The 22467-nt window shown below is 41.8% G+C and overlaps 1 protein-coding gene across 2 annotated transcripts in view; it reads right to left on the minus strand.

Moving 5' to 3' along the window:
- The window catches only part of SMIM14 (small integral membrane protein 14), a 35936-nt gene continuing 13469 nt past the window's right edge, over window positions 1–22467 (minus strand). For both annotated transcript variants that reach the window (XM_087724821.1, XM_087724820.1), the window contains 4 exons: window positions 21064–21169; window positions 14111–14159; window positions 6398–6546; window positions 1–4734 (listed from right to left, as the gene is read on the minus strand). In XM_087724821.1, coding sequence (XP_087580947.1) covers window positions 4702–4734; window positions 6398–6546; window positions 14111–14159; window positions 21064–21138 — 306 coding nt within the window. In that variant the 5' untranslated portion in view covers window positions 21139–21169 and the 3' untranslated portion in view covers window positions 1–4701. The remainder of the gene's footprint in view (window positions 4735–6397; window positions 6547–14110; window positions 14160–21063; window positions 21170–22467) is intronic.

The following is a 22467-nucleotide window of genomic DNA, read 5'->3' on the forward strand; positions in this document are numbered from 1 at the left end:
GACTTTTGAGAAGTTTTATTAGTGGTTCTATTTGTCGAGAGAATTTGGTTTTTTTTAAAAAAAAAAGTGCATAGAACAAGCCCTTTATTTCACAGCAAATCTTGTAGTATATAACATGGCACAGATCTTTTCCGTTTGGCATAATTCAGACAATTTAAATCACTAAAACCCATCACAGTATATTCAATCTTTTTGTCCGCGAGACATATTCTAAACTAAGGCAGAAAGAGCTGTCGCAGTTCATAGGTGAATGTGAAACGTCGATTCTGACACCTAAAGTTTAAACATTAAATGCTGTTAGAAATTCAGTAAGTAGAAAAAACTATGTTCATTTTTTTTTTCTGAGTTTAATCAGTGGCTGGGGTTATATAAAAGCTGCAATGTCAGAAAAAGAAAAAGAATTTCCAAAACTTTTCTGCACCATATTTTCACAATCAAAATCCCTCCCACACACTTTGCTGGGGTTTCTAAATTCTGCTAATCTTACCATCATCCCATAAACCAGCTTTTTAAACAAGTCATCATAATCGTCCACCTTATTCTAGCTTAGAATAAATCTAGCTTATTCACTTAAAAGTAGAAAAAAAAAGTCAATAAAACCAATGTATGGGCTGTAAATTTGGTTTGTCCTGTAGTGAACTTTTAACACAATGGTTATTGTATCTGTTAACAGATTATATTTGTGGCTCTGTTGCAATGTTGTGGTTTCATAAAATGGCCCTGGAATTTTCTATTTTTGAGTTTTGTTTCATTTTTTCCCAGTTTTGGAAGGAGATTGGGCTGGGGGCATCTAGTTGACCAATAATTGTTGATGGACAAGCTGTACATTAATTCACATTTTGCTTCTTCAGTTTCTCTGTCCAAATGTTTATATCAACAAATTATTCTTGAGAACAAAATAAATCTATTCAGCCCTAGGACTCGTAACTGCGTCACATTTTTTAGCTGTTCTGCCAACCTTAGAAAGGTTGGTAAAGATGAACAAACTTGCATGAAAAGTAACTGACATTTTTAAAAAAATGAAACATAGAAAGGTTCTCAAACGCTATTTTCAGAGGAATCATGAAATGCCTCAAACACAGTGCTGTAATTCTTAAAACAATTCCGAAGAATTCTTTAATGTTATTCCCTGGCTAAAAGAGTGAATCTCCAAAATCTAAAAAACAGCATTTTATGAACACAGGTTGGGACAGACTGCTCCCACATTGGCATTAATACAAACGGTAGATCCCTTCCTTGAAATAAATTGACCAAATGCAGTTATCAATGGATGGATCTGTTACCCAAGCTTGCTGAGAGGTGTAAAAACTGAGAAACTTTTAAAGAATACATCTTTAATCCTCGTACAAATAAACAGCAGATGAATTAGGTTAAGTTACTAGGATTAGTTGAAATACATTTCCCATCCTTCAAATCCAGCAAGAACTGGATTTTAAGACTCGGGGAGGTTCAGAAGTAACTCGGATAGTAAAATCCTACTTCCCTGTAACTTACATCTTCCAGTTTGCAAGCATTAGGTCTCTCAACAACTCACTGCCTTCACCAAGTTTCCCTACAATATTTTTGCCGGAGTGGTGGTGGAATGAAATGGAATGGAAAAGTGATGTCCAACAACCTTATTATATTTGTTAGACTGGTCTTCTCTAAGGATTAAAGGAAACGTATAGAGGTTTATCTATTCCAGTTTGTTTCACAGTCACACCTTGCTGAAATAGTTTGAGTCATCAGTGAATTTCTGGGGCTAAGGATGAATGAGAAACTACAATGTTCAGGTTCCAGTCCACCCTCCTAAACTATTTGGATCCAACAAAAGACATTGAAATGTTAAGGTTTTTCTAATGAGCATGTGGATAACTCCTCTTGATTTTTTTAAAAATCTTAAGGCCCAATAAATAAATAAAAAAGGACTGTAGGCTTGTTAAAATGAATTTGGCAGGTTGGAGAAAACTCTTGGCGTGTTTTTTGAAAACGGTTAAGAAAAACCGGGAGGATTCTTCTTGGCATTAAAAATGCAATGTTAGGCATGCTTACTTAGCAGTTACCGTATTTTTCAGAGTATAAGATGCTCCAGAGTATAAGATGCACCTTAGTTTTTGAGGAGAAAAACAAGAAAAAAAATATTCATCTGGCTAGCATCCTTAGCCTGGTCAGTTTCAGCACATTAATTCTCTGCTTGTGAGCACACATCCTCGATGGGGATGATAAACAGCTTCAAAAGCACAGCACATTCAGAGTATAAGACACACTCAATTTTTCACCCTCTTTTAGGGGCGGAAAGAAGTGCATCTTATACTCCAAAAAATACGGTTACTCTCACTGAGCAGATCAACAGACTAAACTCAGGATTTGGCTGCCCTGACGGTTCAGAAACTTTTTAAAACACAGAACCTTTGCATAACTTTACACTGGAACTGTATTCCCCTTGCATTGTCCTTGATAGTAATTCAAGGAATTTTAAAAATGCAGCAGGAAAGCTACCTTAAATGTACAAGAATGCAAATTTTCACAAGGCTTTTTGGTTCCTTGGCTGTTTGGGCACGTTCTCTCACCAAAGGGCCAGTTTGAAGAAGCCAAACAACGGTGTCAGCCTTCAAAGCCACTTTGCACCTCACACGTTCTGTCGCTAACAGAATTACAGTTGAAACCAAGGAAAGGCTACAGAGAGAACTGTGATTTTGAATCCTATTGGGAGAGAGGCGTTTTTGTAACTGGTTGGCATCCTGGTTAGCTTCGATAACCAAACATGAAGCATTTTAAATGGTGGGATTCAGCCGGTTCAGACCGGTTCGAGTGAACTGATAGCTCCCGACAATCCGCCTGCCCCTGCACTATACTGACCTATATTTCCTTCGTTAGAAGCCCAGCTGATCAGCGCCGTAGAGCGGATAGCCCCACCTCGGCTGTTTTACTCACGGGGGCTGCAGTAGAAGGTAAGTTTTTCACCTGTTTTTAAATGCACTTCATGCGCGCACTCAGCAAGCCGGTTGTTACACTGGTTGAATCCCACCACTGCTCAGCACCCAGAAACACCGAATCTGTAGGTGATTCTGTATTCCCAGACTGTTATTTATGTCCTTCTATTGCTTTATGATGCAGGTAATAATTTTAATTCTTGGAAATAACCTATTTGTAGAAGATATTTGCAAAGTAAAAAAAAAACCTACACATTCCCTTCCCAACATCACAAGTACGCTCACAAATGGGGGGGATAAATGTTTGCTCCCTGTATTTTGGGGGAGACTCTAAGTAGCTGAAATGATTGGCAACACACAGAACATTCAATTTTAAAAATGGCAATCACTCAAGCAAACCTAAACGTTTGGGGTTTTTTTATGGTCGAACTGTTGGCAACTGGCAGATACTCTTGTCGATTTCCATTCGTAGAAAGAACAGTGCTTTCAGTATGAAATTTTCCCTGCAAACCTAGGTTAACACTAATCCATAGATTTGGGAAAGTCAATCTGCGCCCAAATTCCAGGAATGTCCTCGTTTAATTTCAAGTGAACTTTCCCGTAATGGAATAATTCAATGTTTGTTTTTCAAAACTGATCTTAAGGTTGTAGCAGTAGCTATTTCCCTCTGTAATTTACCACGCTGTAAAAGTGGGCTGTCTTTTTTATAACAAGAAGACATGATGTTATCTCTGTGGGCTTCAACCTACTGGTAGACGTCAACTCCCAGAATTCTGAGAGTTGAAGTTCACAAGTTTTAAAATTGCCAAGATTGGACTTCCCTGGTTTTGATCATTTTTTTTAGGAAAGGGTATAACATCAACAGGTTGAGCTTCATAGAAGCTTAACACGCCAATTTTGCTTCTTATTTCTAAAGGGAAGACCACTCGAAATCTGCAGTTTTTGGCAAATTCTGTGCTGTGGCCTCATGAGGCAAAGTGTTTGGTTGTGTCAGTATTCCATCGACATTTGAATAACATGTAAAAAAAATGTGTTAATCTAATGCAATCCAGAAGTTGATTTTGACCAACAGAAGCTTTTAAGCAATTGCAGTGAAGGGAAATCGTTGTATAAGAGTGGGACTAGTTTTCAATGTAAATTTTAATTATTCAGGCTTTATTTGTTAACTTATTTTCCTTCCTTCCTTCCTTCCTTCCTTCCTTCCTTCCTTCCTTCCTTCCTTCCTTCCTTCCTCTCTCCTCCCTCCCCTCCCCTAAATAAACTATTTCATTGATAAAACTATAACTACATCAGCTTTCTTAATGTGAAATCATCTGGATTGTTGACTCTGCCAGCTAGGAATACGACATAATATTCAACATATGCAAAAGGCACTAATTGGAGAAGGCTGTAGTATATCAACTTTTTGAAAATGGGCACACTGGAAGGAACTTTTGCGGATTTCCCCCACAAAATGGGTGAAGATCACAGAGGAATTTACTGCAATTTTTAATCTCTAAATAGATAGGAAGAGAAAACCTACTAGTCTGAACAAGAGATTAACTGATTATCAATAGAGAGGTTTAACTTTTTTTTTCTTTAAATATTGTAGTGGATGTAAGTTCAACACCCATCAATGAAATGCTGTTACTTCCCACCACGTTAAGTTAATCCATTTAAATGTCGCTTAAGAAATAGAAAAAGAAAATGGATATTCTATGTACAAAATAAGTCCCTACTATACAATGATAAGGAATGCTCTTTTTTTTGGTCGCTGAAGATTAAACTTGTTGAGTTTTTCCAGGAAACTTCAGTCCACTGGTGGAGCTGGTGGTTCTTGTCCCTGTGTGTTGAGAATATATTGATTTAGAGATTTCTGAATATTGCACAAGAGAAGGGGCTGCCCACTTAAAAGAGCCTCATACCTCTTTACAAATTTTTATTTCAGGGAATAAAAGAAATCACAGGTAGTCTTCAATTTACAACCACAGCTGAGTCAACCCAGCAGACTTTCATGGCTAAGGCGGGATTAGAACTCAGGGTCTTGAATGTACGGTTTAAGAATACGTCTATTCATACATATGGGTGGCAAAGGGAGGAATACAAATCTAAAAGCAGAAGACGACGGAAAGACAAGGAGATAGGTGATGATGAGAAATTGTGAACGTAAAACAAGCAATGGATGATCTCTGGAATAAATGCACAAGAAACAGCAGGAAAAAAGTGAAAATAGAGGGGGAAAAATTACTGTATGGAAAAAAATAGAATTATTTCCCAGTGAGTGACTAGAACAGGGGTGTCTAACCTTGGCAAACTTTTAAGATCTGCAAACATCAACCCACAGAATTCCTCAGCCAACCATGCGACCTGGAGAATTCTGGGAGTTGAAGTCCACAAGTCTTAAAGTTGCCAAGGTTGGAGACCTCTGGACTCGAAAGTCAACAAAAGAGGAAGTGGAAGCTACCTGGAACAAAAGGAAAAGCATCTTATTCGTGCCAAAGAAGTACGTGGACTTACACTGATGGGAAGTAATGAAAGAGGATGCTTGCTAAAAAATTGACGCAAAGGCTGTTGTGCGGTGTGTGTAGAATGATTGCGGCCAAAAGGAAAGGAGACACGATTGTGTGGTGCGTGCAGACAGAGAAAAAGCAGCAAAGAATACAAGAGAACAAGGAAGCATTAAAAGGTAAAGGAGGAAGGGAAAATGAAGAGCTATTTAGATTGGGGGTGGGGGGAAACCTCACTGGAAAATCCAAGTAGCTAGCAAGGAGCTTTCAAGAAAATGAACGAAATGCTACTTAGAATAATCCTATCCTAATCCGTTACGTTAACCAGGTTATCACCGATAAGCTGACAGGATTATTCAAACCCCCTTCTCTGTTTTCTTGAAAATCTCATCAGCCCACAAAAAATTCTTCAAGATAATCTAACTTGAATGATTTCACTAAACAGCAATGCAGTATTACGACATCCTGGAAAATAAGTCTTGCAGGTAGTCCTCGACTTACGGCCACAGTTGAGCCCAAAATTTCGAGACAAATGACACATTTGCTCAAGAGAGTTTTGCCCCATTTTACGACATTTCCTGCCACTGTTGTTAAGCAAATCACTGCAGCTGATAAGTTAGTAGCCTGGTTGTTAAGTGAATCTGGCTTCCCCGGGCTTGCCAGAAAGTTGCAAAAGGGGATCATGTGACTCCGGGACGCTGCAACGGTCGTAAGTATGAACCCGTTGCTGAGCCTCTGAATTTGGATCGCGTGGCCATGGGGAAGCTGCAAAGGTCGTTAAGGGTGAAAAACAGCCGTCAGTTCCTTTTTTCAGTGCTGTTGTAACTCTGAACGGTCACTATAGAAACCGTTGTAAGTCGAAGACTACCTGTATTGAACCAGTGTCATACAAGCTACCTTGGGATGAGTGGATTATTTTTTCCATGTATTTGTACATTTCCTTCCCGTTCTGTTATTACCCAACCAAAGGAAATAAAGGCACCAGGAAACAAGACTCACATTATGTGGGCTCGACGGCTTATCGGAAGTGATCGATCTCCGTAAGCTGATGGGTCTCATCAAGAACAAGACCAGTGCAATGACCAGCCAGCCCACCATTATCATTGTGACACTCATGTCGCTCTCAGCCGATGGGTTTGGTCCCGGCACTAGAAGAAGGACGACAACAAGAAGGAAAGGGAGGGCAGAATTAACTTCGGACACGTCAAGAAATGATCAGCTGGGAAGGTTCTCGTAGTTTTTGGAGTATAAGATGCACTCCCCCCCCCTAAAACAGGGTGGAAATTTGGGTATGTCTAATACACTGAATGTAGCCTTACCCACCACCCACCGTCCCCCACCCTTTGGCCTCCGCCTCCAAGCAATTTGCCTCCTTGCAACAAACAGGGAAATGGGGCTTGAGGCGGCAATAGGCTATGGCAGTGTTGGAGAACCTTTTTGGGACCGAGTGCCGAAACGGGAGCACGGGTGCGTACGTGTGGAAGCACTGGAGACCAGAAGAGCAGTTCCGCGGTGTGCATGCGTGGGAACGCCGGAAACCGGAAGATCAGTTTCCTGATGCGCATATGCGCGCAGGGAAGCTAAACTTCTGGTTTTTGGCGTGCACATGCGTGCCAGTCACCTGGTTCTCTCATGCATGCACGAAGACCAGCTGGCCAGAACATGTGCACCAAAACCCGGAAGAGCAATGACTGATGGCTGACATGCCCAGAGAGATGCCTGTGTGCCACTTCCGGCACTCGTGCCATCGGTTCGCCATCACAGGGCTGTGGCAATCCCTGCAGTCTGAAACAGCTGATCATCAGGAGACCCCTGCTAAAACTGAAAGTGAAATGGGCTGTTTGCTGCAAGGAGGCAAATTGCTGGAAGGCAGAGGCAGATTTCCCCCCACTTGTGCTGATCAGGCTGTTTGCTGCTTGCTGCAAGGAGGCAAGTCAATAACTATAAATGCCTATAGAATGTTCAAATTATGAGACTTATTTTTTTAAAGACTGCTTTATTATTGTTCTAGACAACTTAACAAGATGAAGAAGCTTTTTTAAAATAAATGCTTGATCTGAAGAGGCTCCGTGCTATTGTCTCTTCTTTTAAATAACAGAGAATAACTCTACTTCCAGAAAGCCACATCAATTTTAACAGCATCTGTACATGTATAGTCTGAAATGTAACACCACAAACTGTGTATATCGTCTGTACTGTTTGCTGTTTGCTGCAAGGAGGCAAATTGCTGGGAAGCAGATTTCCATCCCCCTTGTTTTCCTGCCCAAAAGCTGGGTGCGTCTTATACTCCGGAGCATCTTATACTCAGAAAAGGAGGGTAGTTTGGGGTAGGGTGGAATTGTGAATCCAACAGAGTACTGACACAGTGCTAGGATTTTGTCTAGACTTCTTGCGGTGCTAAACAGGTGGACAGGAGTTGAACATCAGCAGTTGGATAACGTAACTCCTCGTCCTAAAATAATTCATGCCCCCCCCCCGCCTAATCATCAGGATTCTGTGCCTGCCAAGCATGACCATGAAGTCCTGCTGGCTGAGGGATTCTGGGAGTTGAAGTCCACCAGTCTTCAAGTGGCCAAGGTTTGGAGACCCCTGCCCTAGGGCAGAAGGCTGAGGGTCCTACCAGCATAACTGAGAACAAATAAATCCCGAGAGAAAGGAAATATTTCCTCTTTCATATATGCACTTAATCAGCTCCAATAGAATCCACTGAGGACCTGTACACTGCTCGAGTCAAAAAGGGGGCTGTGAAAATATCTACAGACCCTTCGCATCCTGGGCACAAATTGTTTCAACTCCTATCCTCAAAATGACACTATAGGACACTGCACACCAGAACAACTAGACACAAGGACAGTTTTTTCCTGAATGCCATCACTCTCTGCTAAACAACTAATCCCCACAACTCTGTCAAACTATTTACTAAGACTGTAGTACTATTATTTTCCTCATCCTCCCTAGTACCTATCTCCTCCCACTTATGGCTATAAGCATGTTCCTTGTATTTTTACAATTCATATTGTTTGATTGTTTCCTAGTATGAGTTTCATCATTTTATTCTTGATGAATGTATTTTATTCTCCTTAGGTACACTGAGAGATAGGCACCAAAAACAAATTCTTGTGTGTCCAACCCCACTTGGCAAATAAAAAATTCTATTCTATTCTATTCTATAGTCTGATATTTTATTCTAAATTCTATTCTATTCTTTATTCTGATATTCTATTTTAAATTCTATTCTATTCTATAAACTGATACTCTCTTCTCTTCTAAATTCTACTCTATTCTTTATTCTGATATTTTATTCTAAATTCTATTCTATTCTTTATTCTGATATTCTATTTTAAATTCTATTCTCTTCTAAATTCTATTCTATTCTATAGACTGATACTCTCTTCTCTTCTAAATTCTACTCTATTCTTTATTCTGATATTTTATTCTAAATTCTACTCTATTCTTTATTCTGATATTCTATTTTAAATTCTATTCTCTTCTAAATTCTATTCTATTCTAAATTCTATTCTATTCTAAACAAAAAGGAATTTACTTCAGAAAAAGCGTGGTAAAGATTTCACTAGAAGTTATAAAAACTGCTGAGATAGATTTAATTTTTCATGCTAAGAAACAAGGAAGTTGCAAAAGTCAGTGTGTAACCTTAGCAATGTGTTTAATGTCAGGACAGACATTACGTCCAACATCCCAGCTGGCCTTAATAACAGCCTGGCTCTAGACAGCTTCCTGGTTGGGAAATGTTGGGCGTTGGAAGTCCACCCATCACAAACTTGCCAAGAGACACAACTCTAAAGAATGGAAAGGGAACTGACGCAACCATTTTGAGACTTCCGTCTGTCCTTCATTCATGACTTCTCCTGACCCGTCTTTCTCTATTATTTATTCTCTTATTGAAAGAACCACTGAAAGAAGTTCATCCCAACATCTTTTTGTCTTCAATCTGAGATAATCCTGAGAGCAGAAATGAATCTTGCCAGCTCCCCATAAATCTATTTTTGTTCAACTACCCAAAAAATTCTATAGGTCCTTTGCACATCAAAAAATTCTTCCTAGTATACTCTTTAACTGTGGATATTCCTGAGGGACAGGACTGGAGTGTAACATAAATACTTAAATATAATATCTGACATGATAATAGCAACAGCACTTAGACTTATCCTGTTTCCCTGAAAATAAGACCTCCCCGGATAATAAGCCCAATCGGGCTTTTGAGCCCATGCGCTAAAACAAGCCCTCCCTGAAAATATTGCAACACAGCAGCAGCCATGAGGGGACCATGCCAGCCGCCTCCTGCACCTCAAAAATAATAAGACCTCCCCGAAAATAAGGCGAAACGCTTATTTCAGGGGTCAAAAGAAAATAAGACCCTGTCTTATTTTCGGGGAAACATGGTATGTACCGCTTCACAGTGCTTTCCAGCCCCCTCTAAGTGGTTTACAGAGTCAGCCTCTTGCCCCCAACAATCTGGGTCCTCATTTTACCCAGCTCGGAAGGATGGAAGGCTGAGTCAACCTTGAATCTGGTGAGATGCAATCTGCCAAACTGCAGGCAGGCGTCGATCAGCAGAAGAAGCCTGCAGTTCTGCACTTTAACCACTGCGCCACCACAGCTCAGCACAATCAATACAATACAAATACAATATCTGACACGATATCCTACGGGTCCCCCCCCCCCCAACTCTTGATTTATTTATTCCTGGAATCTTTTCCCTGAAGTAGCTCTGACTTGGTTCTTCATGCTGAAAGGAGCAGATTACGTTCCCCCAACCTGTCTCTTGATAATTTTTTTAGCTTTACTCCCAGGATTAATATCACACAAATCTTAGTCACAATCCACACTCAAGACTGAGATTAATCACTATGTGGGTGTGAACCACAAGCAGCCGGCTGCTTTCCCACTTCACCTTGGTTGACTTTCAACTGAATAATCTGTCAATCCCATCTGTCAAACTCTGCAGGGCCCTGTTTTCTCTTCCTTCCATGCCTTCCTCCTGCTAGCTCCATCTTCCCCAACTATGGGTGTAAATTACAGTTGCGATCCCCAATGCATCTGAAAGGGATCAGGTTGGCTTGGAGAAAACTGAGCTAGCTAGTCAATGGGACGTCTTATATCGATGTGCAAGCAAGATGACTTTGTCTTAAGTCCAGCGTCATGGCCAACCAGTCACGTCATTTCAAATCGGCAGCCACAAATTGTATTTTTGTCCTGTGGATGAGATGCTTAATAGGATGTGATGTCCAAATGAAATTATGTAAAGTTATAATTATTGTTTTTTTTATTATTGATCTTACTATAAGTATCACAAACATCTTAAAAACAAGGCAACTTGGTCTTAAATCTTCATAATAACTTCCCCCTAGCTCAGGCGTCAGCAAGCTTAAACACTCAAAGAGCCATTTGGACCCATTTCCCACAGAAAACACCGGGAGCCACAAAAGTAACATATGTAGTTGAATTAAAGGTTCTGTTTTCTTTCTGAAACTTTTCTTTTCTTGGATTTATCCAGGGTTGGCCTACTGGGGGTTCAAATAGGCTCAATAAATCGTATGGCAGCAGGAATCACACATTGGCGATTGCAATGCAAATTTTGAGCAACAAGGAGCCGCAGCAGGATGAAAGAGCCACATGCGGCTCAAAAGCCACAGATTGCTGACTCCTGCCCTGATCAACTAATTTATTAAAATGATTAAAATTGCAACTATGCTACCTTTCCCCCCCACTCCAAAAAAACCCCTTTAATTTATTTAGATTGATGGTATTAAAAAATTGCTGCTGGAAGAGATTGCCATATGTAGCCCTAAAAGAAATACTAATTTATAACTGAAGTGAGGATTTATCAGTGTCCTTTGAAAAGAGACTGGAGGAAGCAATGTTCTCTTCCACACCCCACAAATGTCAGCCCCTACTTGAATGTGCTGATACTTCTACATTACTAAACAAAATATAGAAAGTAATACAAAAGCACATGCTAAGACTGCTTTGTCAGTTATTAGCCACAGAAATGGGCTGCTGAAAACTGCTTCCTTAGAAACCAACAGGACATTTGGATAAGTAATGCAGCAAAAAACAAACAAAATTGAATACCAGAGATGAAATATACATATAAAAAAAAGGGGTGCCAAAATTTTAAGCATTCATTAAGTTTCTTTCTCAATGCAAAATGTCAAGCGCAGACCTCATAGCTGTTTGCATATTCCAAAGCAGGCATATCCTGCATAACAGCTCTTTTAATGAAAAGGCTATTTGTCAAAAGTATGAATGAGGCTTTCAGCTTTACCGAGCAAAGGTATTAGTTTGTGGCATGCTCCATGGGGGGAAAAAAAAAGAAAGTCAGTCAGTCATAGCAGGAAATAACAGTATTTGAATAGCAGGGTATTTTTTCCTCCCAGCTCTTAAGTATGCTAAACATCTTATGCAGAAATAGGGATGCGTATATGTGTCCACAAAACATCATTACCGTTCGTATGTCTGTACAACATTGTTCATATTTGTGATGTGTCTGAACTTATAGGAGGAGAGTGCATTAGATCAGTGTTTCTCAACCTTGGCAACTTGAAGATGTCCGGACTTCAACTCCCAGAATTCCCCAGCCAGCATTCGCTGGCTGGGGAATTCTGGGAGTTGAAGTCCGGACATCTTCAAGTTGCCAAGGTTGAGAAACACTGCATTAGATTATGGAACTTAAAAAAAACTTTCCCTACTATCACATTTTATTTAAAGGCCTAAACGTTGTATCACATGCATCTAATATATCTGTTTTCTAAAGCAGTCCTACTCTGGAATGTCTTCTTGCCTTCTTTTTACTTCTTGGGATGATAAAGAGTTTCCAAATTTATTTGGGAAGTTGGGGGGAAAGGTTGGAACATGAACAATTCAGGAATTGCTAACATATGGTATGTTTTTCTCACAATTGCTTCTTGGGACAGTCTGAAAGCAAAAATTAATATGAGAGAGAGAGAGAGAGAGAAATGAAACAGAGGGAGAAATGAGACAGAGAGAGACAGAAAATGAGAGAGAGAATGAGAGAGAGAGAAAAACAGAGAATGAGAGACAGAGAGAGGGAGAGAAAGAAAGACAGAAAGAGAGAGAGATAGATAGACAGACAGACACACACACACAGAGAGAAAGAGAGAAAAAATGAGACAGAGAATGAGAGAAACAGAGACAGAGAGAATGAGAGACAGAGAGGGAGAGAAACAGAGACAGAAAGAGACACACAGAGAGAGAGACAGAGAGAGAGAGAGAGACAGAAAGACAGAGACAGAGACAGAGAGAGAGAATTGCATGTCTTAACTTCTGTGGCAGACAAAGATGATTTTCAAATCTGACTCCTTTATTTGTAATAGCAGAACAGACATCATTCTGACATCAGCTGAACCACAATCCAGTGATTTTGTCTACAAATTGTTAAATATCCATCAGGGAGCAAAGGGATGACAGAAGAATGAGTCAGAGGCAAACAACAAGCAGGCCATAATTTATTAACAGAATAATTATAATGGATTATTCTGGTTATATAGCAACTGGGACTTTGCGCAAATGCGGGTTGTGGGCCAGGGACACCCTGCCTTGGACCGACAGTTCCAACTCACAGTCACTCATGTCCTAGTCACTTCCTGACTTGACTATTCCAATGTGCTCTACATGGGGCTGCCCTTGAAGAGCATTCGGAAGCTCCAGTTGGTGCAAAATGCAGTGGCCCAGAGGGTTTTGTGAAGACCCCAGTGTGCACATGTATCACCTCTTCCGCGGGAGCTGCATCGGCTTCCAATTTGCCTCCAGGTGCAATTCAAGGGGGCAGTTGCCACCTTTAAAGCCCTCCATGGCTTGGGACCAGGTGATCTGAGGGACCGTCTCTTGCCAGTCACATCTACCTGACACACCAGAGCAGGGAGGCAAGGAATGCTGCAGGTCCCATCCCTGCAGGGGACACACCTGGTGGGACCCAGAAGAAGGGCCTTCTCGGTGGTGGCTCCCTCCCTCTATAACATCATTCTCCCAGAGATTAGAATGGCCCCCACTCTGACACTCTTCCAGAAGGCGCTGAAGACCTGGTTCTGCCAGTGGGCCGAGGAACGCAGAGTGTGATGAAGCCCATTAAATCGTGTGAACGGCTGTCACTGGGGCAGGGTGCGTATGTGGGAGGTGGAGATTGATTTTGTTAGATTGTACTATATTAATTTATTTGATCCTTTTTGTTAGTTTTTATTGTTGTAAATGTGGTTTTATATTCTGTAAGCTGCCTTGGTGAATAGGCGGCAATATAAATGAATGAATGAATGAACGGCTGAAAGATCCCTCTCAGCCAGAGAAATTGAAATAGGATGTTTTAAAGAGGATGGGGAGAAAGAAAGAGGGAGGGAGGGAGGGAGGGAGGGAAGGAAGGAAGGAAGGAAGGAAGGAAGGAAGGAAGGAAGGAAAGAAGGAAGGAAAGAAGGAAGGAAGGAAAGAAAGACCTGCCTCAGCCAGAGAAACTGAGGAAACAGTTTCAAATCTTTGCTTAATATAACGTACTGTATTAAAGCAATGTACTTTTTTCCAGATTAATCATAGCCAACAGGATGCCTGTCTTAATCAGAATAAGGACAAGACAAAAGGCAAGGTCTGCAGATAAAATTTTGGCTTATCTACACTGGCTTGAGTAATGTATGTGTTCCTCAACCACCTAGTCACAGTAACTATTCTTGCCTTCCAATTACTTACGTTCCTGAAGACATTCTGTCTCCGTGCAGTAGGACTGAGATTGCCGTAACTGAAACAAAGACAAGGATACAAGAAGTTCAATGACATTTCACCAGCTTGTTGACAATTCCCAAACATTAAAAATATACCGGAGAGTTAAATGGCATTGATTAAAAAAAAATCCATTTAGTCTGTAAAACAGCACTGGTGCATCTGATTCCGTAAGCTCCTAGGAACTGTGGTCGCTCAGAGAAATGTAGATAATATTCATCATTTTTTCATCGTCATATATTCATAATATTCCATTGAGGACCTCTACACTGTATGAGTCAAAAAGGTATCTACAGACCCCTCACATCCTGGACATCAATTGTTTCAACTCCTACCCTCAAAACGACACTATAGGGCACTGCACACCAGAACAATTAGACACAAGGACAGTTTTTCCCTGAATGCCATCACTCTGCTAAACAACTAATCCCCACAACACTGTCAATAATTTACCGAGACTGTATTACTATTCTTCTTCTCTTCCTTCCTAGTATCTACTTCTTCCCACTTATGTTTAGAACCATGTTGCTTGTATCTTTCAATTTATATTGTTTTATTTGTCTCCTAGTACAATTTGATAGCTTATTAGTAACCCTGACTATCATTAAGTGTTGTATCTGACGATTCTTGATGAATATATTTTATTCTCCTTAAGTACCCTGAGAGCATCTGCACCAAAGACAAATTCCTTGTGTGTCCAGTCACACTTGGCCAATAAAGAATTCAATTCGATTCAACTCTTCTATTCATTTAATTCCTATTCTATTTTTTTATTATTCTATTCTACTCACATATTCTATTCTATTCATTTAATTCCTATTCTATTTTTTTATTATTCTATTCTATTCTACTCACATATTCTATTCTATTCATTTAATTTCTATTCTATTCTTCTATTCTATTCATTTATTTCCTATTCTATTCTATTCTATACCATCCTATCCTATCCTATCCTATCCTATCCTATCAGAATTTCTTGTGATTTATAGCAGAGCCGGTGACAATTTTGGGAGAAATCTGACATTGGCCAATAAAGTTGAAAACCGACCTAAATTGTGCTGTGTAAATATGCAAGTTTATTGCAACATATCATTGGAACCTTTAGGAACACTGATAATAATTTCATTGTAGGCATTTCCTAAAACTCTTCACACGGATTTCGTTCCAGGGCAAAATAGGACCTACACATAGAATAACAATTTCTTGTGTCCTGGCTTCCTAACCCAGCACTGCTTTGTTCAGTTTTCAGCCCGACACCTGGTCCTCAACTTACAACCATTTGCTGAGTGACTGAAGTTGCAAAGGCCAATGGAAAAAAATAAATTATGATCATTTTTCACACTGTTTAGGTTTAGGTTTATTAGATTTATATGCCGCCCTTCTCCCAAGGACTCAGGGCGGCGTACAACATTAAAAGAAACACATAATAATTTTCCCACTGGTGTGGGCATGTATTGTTTAAGAGTATTATTATTATTAATATTTTAAAATAATAATTACAGTCAAATGAAAATGGATATATGACGATGGTGATATGTATGAATATCTGAGTTAAAACACTTGAGTTAACATGAGTTATGTTTGTTGACTGTGGAGGAGATGTACGAAAGTTTATTTGTGACCGACTGATACACTTTCTATAGCATGTAAAGAAGGATGTTGTACTTGTTTTAAATTAAAAATTAAAAAGAAAAAAAAAGAAACACATAATACAAAAGTTTTAAAAAATTAAATAGAATATCCCAAACCCAATTAAAATTGACAATGACATTTTTTTTAAAAAAAAATTAAAATTAAAATTAACAGTGGTCAATAATTTATTTTGTTTTGTTCAAGCCAGGCTGGCTTGCTGGAAAGCAGCATCACGTCACCAAAACTGGGGTGCTTGGCAACTGACTTGTACTTACGACGGGTTGCAGGGCAGTCACGTGATCGCCTTTCGCGACCTTGCAAAGTCAGTGGGGGAGGCCGGACTCATTTTACAACCGTGTTACTGACTTAACCAATGCAGGGATTCGCTTAACCACCGTGGCAAGAAAGGTCGTAAAATGAGTTCAAACTCACTGGAACAATTGCCTCGCTTTGCGAGGGAAATTTTGGGCTCAACTGGATTGGTCGGCTTAAGACTGCTTACACAACGAAGACTCGCTTCAAACACACCTGGTCTGCCTTTTAAAAAAGTTCCAACTTCCAGGGGGGGAAAATTGCTATGAATGTTGTGTCCATCTAACACTCGGTAGCCCTCAGAAGTAAAACGTGTTTTTTTTTTTAAAAAAAACCAACAATAATGATATCTCTGTGGTCCAAAAACTCTCTAAATCAGTGTTTCTCAACCTTGGCAACTTGAAGATGTCTGGACCTCAACTCCCAGAATTCTGGGAGTTGAGGTCCAGACATCTTCAAGTTGCCAAGGTTGAGAAACACTGCTCTAAATAAACTGACTGTAGCTGTATCTGTGTTACAGTATCTGGTTCCTGAATCATGAGATATGCAAAGCTGAGTTTTAAACTCATCAGATATTGCACTGATTTTGCAAAAGCCATGGGAAACACCTGTTCTCCATTCTTCCGTCTGGCACTAACAGCTTATCACTTAAAAAAAAAAAGTTTAACAAAGCCTAACCCTTTTTGGGGAGAGGGGATTCTGCAACCGCAATAGGATGCATAAGTTACAGGCACGCAAGCCCTTCTTTTGATTTTTTAATCGCTCAGTCCATTTCTAAAGCACTGCAAAGTGATTTGTGCAAATGCAGAGGGTGTGAGATTGTTCTGACCGAGGCTTCCCGAGAGCCTGAAGCAAATTCCTGGTCCCGACAAAAACCCCATTGATTAATTTCCTGAGAATGCTGCTCATTCACATCCAGCAAAGTCTTTCAAGGGAGGATTTAGAGTCACAGACCTTATCTGGCTTGGAGAGCTGCCAGGCCGACATCTGCAAAACTTGGCAAGGAGTCTCAGAGAGTCACAAATCAATTAAGCAAATTGATTGTCTCCTGCAAACTCCACTCCCCTTTTGCTCCTCTTTTATTTCCTCGGGGAGGGGCCATTCACTGTCTACCTGTGGCTTTACTCCCAAGTCAACCCCTGTTCTTTAGCTGTTCCCTTCCTCTGGCAACTCTGTGCATGCGCACACTGGGAACAGGCTCCAGCTGTTCTTCTGCATTACTGATGTCTGACTCTGAAGGCAGCTGATAACTGTCAGACGGCTCTGGCCCCCTCTCTGCCTCCGACACAGAGCCCTCGTCCGAGCCTCCCCCAGACTCCAGGACTGGCCCATCTTCCTCCCCAACCTCCTCACTGTCCGAATCTGTTGCCAGTGCTACTGGCCGCTGGCGGGCCACAGCAGAGACAGAGAGGAGAGCGAGGGTGCTATCCTGCATTTAAAAAGAACAATATTTTGCTAAGCAAAGAGGACCCTTAAAAAATAAAACACAGAGCACAGAAGCCAATTCTCTATTGTTGAAGGAAAATCAAAATAAAAACAAGAAAACTCTTGCATGGAGGTGTTTATGAAGTCCCTAGGAAAGGAGTCTGACTTTTTATTGCTTCTAATGAGTCCATAAACAGATTGCACCTTGCTCTGTGTAGCGTGCGCGTCTGTGTGTGTTTAAACAAAAGATGGCAATATTAACATAAATTTAAGCTGATGGAAAACTGTATGGCTGCATTAGTAACCTCTCTGGAGAGCTCCCTTCATGTATTCCATTCTGATCCTTCATTTATTCCATCCTGATGCTTAATACCAACATCATGACCATCAGGCGGAATCCAATTGTGCTCTTGGGAATTAAGAAGCTGAAATTAAATCATAGCACTTGCGTTCTGCAGCGACTGTATTAAGATCGGAGAGGGTAGGCCCCGTCTTCTGAATAAGCACAAGCATCCATTGGAAAAAAACCTTAGTAAACTTCGTGAAGAGACCAGGTTTTTTCGTAGTGTTTTAGTGTAAAAGATATCCTGTCCAGAGAAATATTTGGAATTTTATAGCTCAGAATCATTTATATACTTGAATTCTTCTGTTTGGAGAGTGTGGCGCGGTGGTCTAGAGGTAGGGCTGTCGCCTCACGATCAGGAGATTGTGAGTTCGATCCTAGCTAGAGGCAGGTATCTCTCTCTCTCTCTGGGCACAATGAGAATGTATCTGCTGATCAAAACTCCGCACTGGCGACAAGGAGGGCATCCGGCCAGTAAACACTCTGCTAGCTCCATTCGGTTTATTTTTATTTGTTTATTTGTTTGTTTTGTCAAGCATGTATAAGGTAATGGATATAAGTATATACAAGATTAGGAACACATGAAATGGATACGAATAAATGGGGTTGTTAGGACAGAGATGGTAGGGACGTTGGTGAGCTTTATGAACGCCCCTTACAGACTTCTTAGGAATGGGGTGAGGTCAACAGTAGACAGTCTAAGGCCCAGACTTCACCCTGCAAGGAATTATGCTGTCGTTAAAAGGAGCTGGTAATAATTCTTCTGTTTGGAGTATATTCAAAGATTTCCCAAGAATTCTCAAGTTTAGGAAATTTAAGTTTATCATTAGGGTAAGGAATTTATTTTTTTCTTTTAAGAATCGTGCCATCCCTTACTTCAGGATGAGGACTGATAGGAACGGAGCATTTACTGGTGGAGTTCGCAGCAGACAATCAACTCTTTGTATCTAGAGAGAGAGAAATAGCTGCCGCTATGTAGGATTGAACTCATGGCCTCCTGATTGTGAGGAGAGAGCGCCACCTTTAGGCCACCATATCGCTCCACCATTAAGCATCGCCTGTAAAAAAACAGATTGCAAAGTTGAAATAACACATAGACAAGCAGGATTTGAGCTCGTGGGCTCCCCCTTCTGGACACGTTCGTCCTCACGACAAATACAGATGGTCCTCAACTTATAACAGCTCCAGTCAGTAACCATTCAATGTTGCAACGGCACGATAAAAAATGACTTATGGCCGTTTTTCACACTTACGACCTTTGCAAAATTCAGGGGATCAAAATTCGGACGCTTGGCAACCGGTTCACATTTACGACCCTCGCAGTTGTCCTGGGATCACACAATCCCCCTTTTGCGACCGTCAGAAAGGCGAAGCCCATAGGGAAGACAGGTTCACTTAACAACTGCGTTACTAATTTAACCACTGCGGTGATCCACTTAACAACGGTGACGATAAAGGTTGTAAAAGGGGGCAAAAAGCACTTAACAAATGTCTCATTTAATAGCAGAAACGTGGGCTCAATCGTGGCCGTAAGGCCAGGAAAAGCTGTATAGTAATGTACAGGAACAGTTACCCAAGAGACTGCCATTGTTGTGTTGTCAGCTTCCAAGCAATTTTCATAGAAAAATACAAACTTGAGTAATTGTGGATTAGCATAATGATAAAAAGCCTGCCTGTTGATGACAAGGCAGGAGAATTGCTGGGGGGGTGGGAGTGGGGTGGGATAAACATCAATAAAGGAGAATATTTGTAGCTCAGGGTTGAAAGGAGGGATCCTTGGTGCTCCCTGAGCTTGGTTGTTTTCTTACAGGCGTTTCATTACCTGACTAGGTAACATCATCAGGGCTAGCTGAAAATTAAATCATAAGGCTGCAGCGGCTCTCAGAACACGGAATTCCCACATTCGCACCAATTTCTGCTGTGTCGACTTTTATTTTGCTATCCCAGAAATGCTAATACGATCGAAGACATTTTTTTCCTCTTTATTTTGTGCGACTCATGGAAGCCTATTTCTATATTTTTTTTCCCTATATGTGGAAAGAGGGCATAAAAATTGAAAAGGACCCTCCACAAATATGCAAGTTACCCCAAAAGGAAAATAGACTCCTCACTTTTGCAAACACCAAATATAGAGATTGCAGCCCCTGGATTTTCTTTAAATCATAAGGTAAAGGTTCCCCTCGTACATCTGTGCTAGTCGTTCCCAACTCTAGGGGGCGGTGCTCATCTCCGTTTCAAAACCGAAGAGCCAGCGCTGTCCGAAGACGTCTCCGTGGTCATGTGGCCGGCATGACTCAACGCCGAAGGCGCACGGAACGCTGTTCCCTTCCCACCAAAGGTGGTTCCTATTTTTCTACTTGCATTTTACCTAGCAGTGCTTTCGAATTGCTAGGTTGGCAGAAGCTGGGACGAGTCACGGGAGTTCACTCCGTTACGCAGCGCAAAGGATTCGAACCGCCGACCTTTCTGATTGACAAGCTCAGCGTCTTAGTCACTGAGCCATCACGTTGCCCTGTAAATCATATCCGAGCCAAAAACAACCCAACTCTGTTATGATACCAGGCCTCCTAAAAATGGTTGAAAAAGTTTACGGGCAATTGTTCCAGGTGCAGGAATGAGACAGTTAAAACAAGAAAAGGGGAAGTCCCCTTAATCCCCGAAGCGTAACTACTACAGCTTATGCGAAAACTCTCACTGCTTCATTTCTCTTTTCAAAAGTCTCATAGAAAATTACAGGAACTAGCAAGACCATCGTAGCAGAACGGCTCAGCTGCAAAAGGCCGGCAGGTCTGTATCTGCCCTTAACCTCTGCAGGGGTTCACTTTTAACAACTGTGGCAAGAGAGGTGATAAAATTCGCTTAACTCTCTTGCTGAGCAACAGAAATGTTGGGCACAATTCTGGTCACAAGTCAGGGGACTCCCTGTAGCTGAAAGTCTCCTTCGATAGCTGTGGGGGGGGGGGGGGGGAGTAGGACATACAGGTATCTATACAGAACTAGAGCAGGTGGACGTCTCTTTGCCCGTCTAGCCTTCCCTTCCTCCATCCACGCAGGAAGGAGGGAGGACTCTTCCAAGCACATTGCTGTTTGCATTTGACTGCATTGGATCCAAGAGGGGTTGGCTGCCCTCATCCATGCGGATCGGAACTGAAGGCTCTTCAAAGCAGCCCACTGCCCAGAACAAGACTCTAGCCCCCCAGATTATCCTTACCAGGTTGATCAACCTCCTCATGGCGTGCTCTTGCGCGCAAATACACTCGCAGGGGTCAAAGCCGCCTTCTGCCATGTTGTGGATGGACCTGGAGCGCTAAGGGACCCTAGGAGGAAACAAAAAGGGGCTGGGTTATTTATTCCACTTGTTTTAGAGTTGTTTTTATTGGTTCATCCATTGATTATCCTGCCTTTGTTGTTTTCAGAAATAACTCATGGCGACAAATATACCCAACACACTTTCCGCCTCTTATTTTCCCCCATAATAACATCTTCGTGAGGTGGGTTGGGGTGCTGAGATAGTATGACTGCCCAAGATCACCCAGCTGGCTTTCATGGCTATGGCAGGACTAGAACTCACCATCTCCGGGTAATTAGGCCAAAGTTACCCAGCTGGTTTTCATGTCTAAGGCAGGACTAGAACTCACAATTTCCTGGTAATTGGCCCACTCAGCTGGTTTTCATGGTTAAGACGGGGCTATAACCCACCATCACCTGGTGATTAGCCTAAAGTCACCCAGCCATCTTTCATGCCTAGGCAAGACTATAACTCCCACTTCTGGTGATTGGTCCAAAGTTACACAGCGGGCTTTCATGCTCAAGAAGGGACTAGAACCCATCATCACCTGGTGATTAGCCAAAGTCACCCAGACAACTTTTATGCCTAGGGTGGGACTAGAATTCACGGTCCCTTGCTTTGTAGCCCCGTGCCTTAGCCACTAGTCCAAAATGGCTCTCGGGCTGTCCAACTCTCATACATGGTGCATCTGGAGGGTGTAAAGCAGTGATCTCTGCTGCTCAAACTACGACCCCTGGGCTGGATATGTGCAATGAAAGCTTGTGTTGCTGCAGAGTCTCCCCCTTCGGGGTCTTCTTGTGTGGGTTGGAGGGGGGCAGAAATTCTGACTTGGGGTCTGCTTCAGCCTCCTGGTGGGGGGCTTTGGGCGAAGGCTGGAGGGAAGCGATGCTGGTTGTTAAGAGCCGGAGGGCCTTGTTCCAGTGGGACTGTTATCATGGCCTGGAACTGGCTGACCATCTCAGCCCACTGAGCCTCCAGGCGCCGGTACCTGTCCCTTGCACTCCTGCAGGTCTTCCCTCTGCTTGGAAAGCCTATGCTCCTAGTCCTCAGTGAGGTGCTTCTGCTGAGCCTCCTTCTCGGTCAGATCCAATTGGAACTGAGCTGTTTTGCCAACTCTTTCTCATAGTAGCCGCTTAGCTCCAACAACTACTTCCTGTTGGGGCCCTAAGGAGGAGCGGCTGGGAGGGGAGGGGCGAATAGAGGCTGGCGAGGCGCCCCTCAATGTGAGTGACATCACATTGGCTGCATCCACCCAGTCACATAACCGCCTAGCCACGCCCACCCAGCCATATAAGTGGTCCGCGGGATTTAAAATTATGAATTTAG

The sequence above is a fragment of the Thamnophis sirtalis genome, unplaced genomic scaffold, assembly GCF_051295495.1.
Source record: "Thamnophis sirtalis isolate CommonGarterSnake01/CBP01778 unplaced genomic scaffold, rThaSir2_p1.2 scaffold_10, whole genome shotgun sequence".
NCBI classification, from domain to species: Eukaryota; Metazoa; Chordata; class Lepidosauria; order Squamata; family Natricidae; genus Thamnophis; species Thamnophis sirtalis.